The sequence below is a fragment of the Monoraphidium neglectum genome (genome assembly GCF_000611645.1).
Source record: "Monoraphidium neglectum strain SAG 48.87 unplaced genomic scaffold scaffold02839, whole genome shotgun sequence".
NCBI lineage: Eukaryota > Viridiplantae > Chlorophyta > Chlorophyceae > Sphaeropleales > Selenastraceae > Monoraphidium > Monoraphidium neglectum.
Genome location: NW_014010789.1, coordinates 4,443 through 8,015, shown reverse-complemented (window position 1 = coordinate 8,015; position 3,573 = coordinate 4,443). Strand labels below are relative to the sequence as shown.

Genomic DNA, 3,573 nt, shown 5'->3' with positions numbered 1-3,573 from the left:
GATTCGCCGCGGCGGCGCCGTGACTTAGAATTTTTGCGCGTTCCTTGATTCGTGGTGCTGTTGAGATGCGAGAGAAAGAGGGCTATCCAGGCCTGGGAGCGTGCGTTCCAGTTGGTGCACACCAACTTCGAAAGTAGGTCTGGTCGAAGACGTATCAGCCGTCGCCGCGGCCGCACCGAGAGCGGGGCGGGCGGCGGGAGCCCCAGGGTGCAGTACAAGGGGGGGCGGAGTTGGTACGAGCCGCCATATTTTATCTCACAATCGGCGCTCCAAGCGACGAAATGCACCAGGCCCATATCACGGGCTGCGGTACAGGCTGCGGGAGTGGGCGTGCCGCCCAACCCATGCCGCAGGCATTTGCTTTTCAGAGGCGTAGCGGAAGCATCGGCAAATGTACGTGTTGTGATGTTTCAGGCGTGCAGGGGGCAAGCCTCTTGTGCAAGCCAGGGGGGGCCTCGCGCCCTGCGGGGGAACGGAGGCGCGCAAGCTAGCCAGCGGCCCGCCGCCCCGGCCCGCGGGCGTACGGGCGATTGGGTGGGCGGCTGGTTCCGCGTTCACATGGCCAGGCCGAGGCACGCGGCCAACTCGTCATCCTCCCCAAAATCGAGGTCAAAAGGAAACATGTCACCCAGCGGTGGCCCCCCAACCGCCGCCGCGGCCGCCGCAGCAGCGGCCGCGCTCGTCGGCGCGCCGCCGGCGCCCGCCGGCGCGGCGGCGGCGGCGCGTGGCGCACCGGAGGCGGTGGCGGCGTATGCGACAGCAGCGGCGGCGGCGCCGTCTGGCAGCTTCAAGACTGGGAGGTGGACCGGCGCGTTGAGGCTGCTGCTGGCGAGAAGGTTCCCAGGTGGCGGCATGGCCGACGCAAACTCGCCATGGCGGCGCTGCTGCTGCTGCTGCTGCTGCTGGCGCCGCTGCTGCTCCATAGCAAGCAGCTCCTGCTGCAGCATGTGGTGCTGCAGCTGCAGCCGCTGCTGAGCCAGCGCCTGCTGCTGCAGCCCCTGGTGCTGGTGCTGCTGGCCGATCGCGGGCCACGCCGACTCCTGCTGCTGCAGCAGCGCCGCCTGCTGGGAGCGCGCTTGCTGCTGCCTCTGGAGCTGCAGCTGCAGGAGCAGCGCCTGCTCGGGGTCCGTGAACGCCATGCGCTCAAGGGCTTGCGCCTGCTCCAGCTGTTGCCAATCCATCTGTCCCTGCCCCATAGGCTGCATCAGCAACTGCTGTTGCTGCTGCAGCGGCTGCTGCTGCAGCTCGTGTGCTTGCTGCTGCAGCTGCTGTAGCTGCTGCTGCTGCTGCTGCAGTGCCTGCTGCGCTTGCACCTGCTGCGGCGCCTGCATCTGCGCCTGCCCAGCCCGCTGAGGCGCGGTGGCGCAGCTGGCCGAGCTGCAGGGCGACCCGGTGCCCTCCGCCTGCGGCGCCGCCGCCGCCAGCGCCCCCGCCTGGCCGGCGTCCGCCTGCTGCTGGGGCGGCTGCGGCCCCTGATTTGCGCCCTTGGCCTGCTGGCCCTTGGCAGGTGGCCTCCTCCTCGGTTGCGGCGCCTGGCGCCTCTGCGCCGCAGGAGGTGCGGACACCTGCTGCTGTGCTTGTGCCTGTGCTTGTTCCTGCGCCATCGCCGCCTGCTGGGCTTGCTGCCGCTGCTGGAGCATGAACTGTTGGTGCTGGAGCATCAACTGCTGCTGCTGGTGCTGCTGCAGCATTTGCTGCTGCAGCTGCATGTGATGCTGCTGTTGCTGCTGCTGCTCCAGCAAAAGCTGCTGCTGCTGCTCCTGCAGTTGCTGCTGCTGCTGCTGCTGCTGCTGCTGTTGCATCCCTGCCAGTGCGCCCTGCTGCGCGGCCGGGCCAGCGCCGGCCTGGTCGGCGCCGGCCTCGCCCTGTGCGCCGCCCACCTGCTGTGTCTGCTGCGCCACCAGCGCCTGGCGCAGCGCGAGCCGCTGCTGCAGCAGGTGTAGCAGCTGCACCGGCACGACGCCTGCCGCGGCGAGCTCCTTGAGGCGCGCGCAGACGTCCACCATGCTGCTGCCAGGCGGGATGTTGAGGCGCGCGGCGAGCTCAGGCGGGAGGAGGTCTGCGACCGGCGGCGGCATCGCCGTGGGCGCCGCACCAGGCGGCGGGCCGGCGCTGGGGGCGTGGCATTCGGCCTGCGGCTGGGTCTGGGCCGGCGCCTGCGCCTGCACCCTGGGCTCGGCAGCAGCGGCGCCCTGCGTGCCAGCGGCGCCGGCGGCGAGCGGCGGCGGCGCGGCGGGCGGCCGCGAGGAGCGGTCGGCAGAGGCCGCGTCGCCGGCGCCGGCGCCGCAGTCGGACGCGATGCGAAGGCGCTTGCTGCGACGAAGGCCCTCGCTTGGAGGGTCGGCCGCCGCGGACGCCGGCGGCTGCGGCGGGCGGGACGGCTGCGGCTTCTGCGCGTGCGACGCTGCTCGCTGCTGGTGGGCGCTCGCCTGCGGTTGCTCCTGCGCCTGCTCCTGCAGCGGCTTCTGCGACCCCGTTGTGTCCTGCTGCGGCTGCGGCACCGCGTCCGGCGCCGCCGCAGCCCCACCGGTGTCGCTGGCCTCGCCGCCTGCTGGGGGCGTTGCGCTCAGCCGCACCGACCCCTGCCGTTCGGGCACAGCCTGCCCCGCGTCAGTCTCATGTGCCAGGCCGCCGCTGGCGGCTCGCTCCACCCTGCGGCGCTCCGCGCTCTGCAGCGCGCCTGCAGCATTGCGCTTGGTGCCCGTTGCACTAGCGCTGGCGCTAGCTCGGACATGGTCGCCACCGCCGTCGCCGCCAACTTCGGGTCTCGGGGCAGCCGGAGTGTCGCTGGAACTGGCCCCATTAACCTGCCAGGGGCCAAGGCTGCTGCTGCTGCCCCCGCTGCTGGCCTGGCCAGTTGCAGCAGCGCCATGCGCCGCGAACAGGCTGGCGCTGGCGCCGCGAGCGCCGCTCGGCAGGCGGCGCGCAGAGACCTGCTTCAGCAGCTCGACAGGCAAGTCCCGCGAGCCTGACAGCACGCGTGCCGCGCTTGCCGCTGCTGCGGCGACCGCTGGATGGACGCTTGTCAGGCCACCAGACGCCGCGCCAAGATCATAGGCGGTGGGTGCGCTGCTGCCCGGCAGCGGCGCAGCCAGTGCGGCATCCATGTGACCACCACCCCTACTCGACACATAGAACGGTCCCGAGGCAGAGTGCGAGGGGAGGGCCGGGAGCTCAACGTGAGCAAATGGGTGCGTGAGGGTGCTGCACCTGCGGGAAACGAGGGGCCTTGTGGCCAGCCCAGACTCTGTTCCTTTCTCACCAGTGTGACGCCCTGCACGGAGCGCTACCGAGCCCGCGTGGGCACGCCGTGGCCCTTGCGTGCTCGCTCTCCGAAATCGCTACTCCTAAACGTCGTTGCTGCTAGTATTTGAAAACTTGCCGGTCCCTGCGTGAAGACACTGCTGATCGCCGTGTCCAGGAAGAACGCCGAGTGCCCTGCGGCCTGGGTTGTCTGCCCGGCTCTCTTAGTGCTGCGCGCCTCTTACAGGCCACATAATCTCCCATGTTTGCAAGCGGGGTGTCTCGGAGCATCTCTTCGTTGTCGAATCGACCCTCCGTTGCCGAGTGTGG

General features: G+C 70.6%; 1 protein-coding gene across 1 annotated transcript; it reads right to left on the bottom strand.

Annotated features, from left to right (window-relative positions):
- Window positions 1-554: 554 nt before the first annotated feature.
- MNEG_11636 (hypothetical protein) lies at window positions 555-3,107 on the bottom strand (the record flags this gene model as incomplete). The annotated part of the gene is made up of 1 exon (XM_014039893.1): window positions 555-3,107. One exon carries the CDS (start codon window positions 3,105-3,107, stop codon window positions 555-557), a length of 2,553 nt encoding a protein of 850 aa, XP_013895347.1.
- Between the last annotated feature and the right edge of the window lie 466 nt (window positions 3,108-3,573).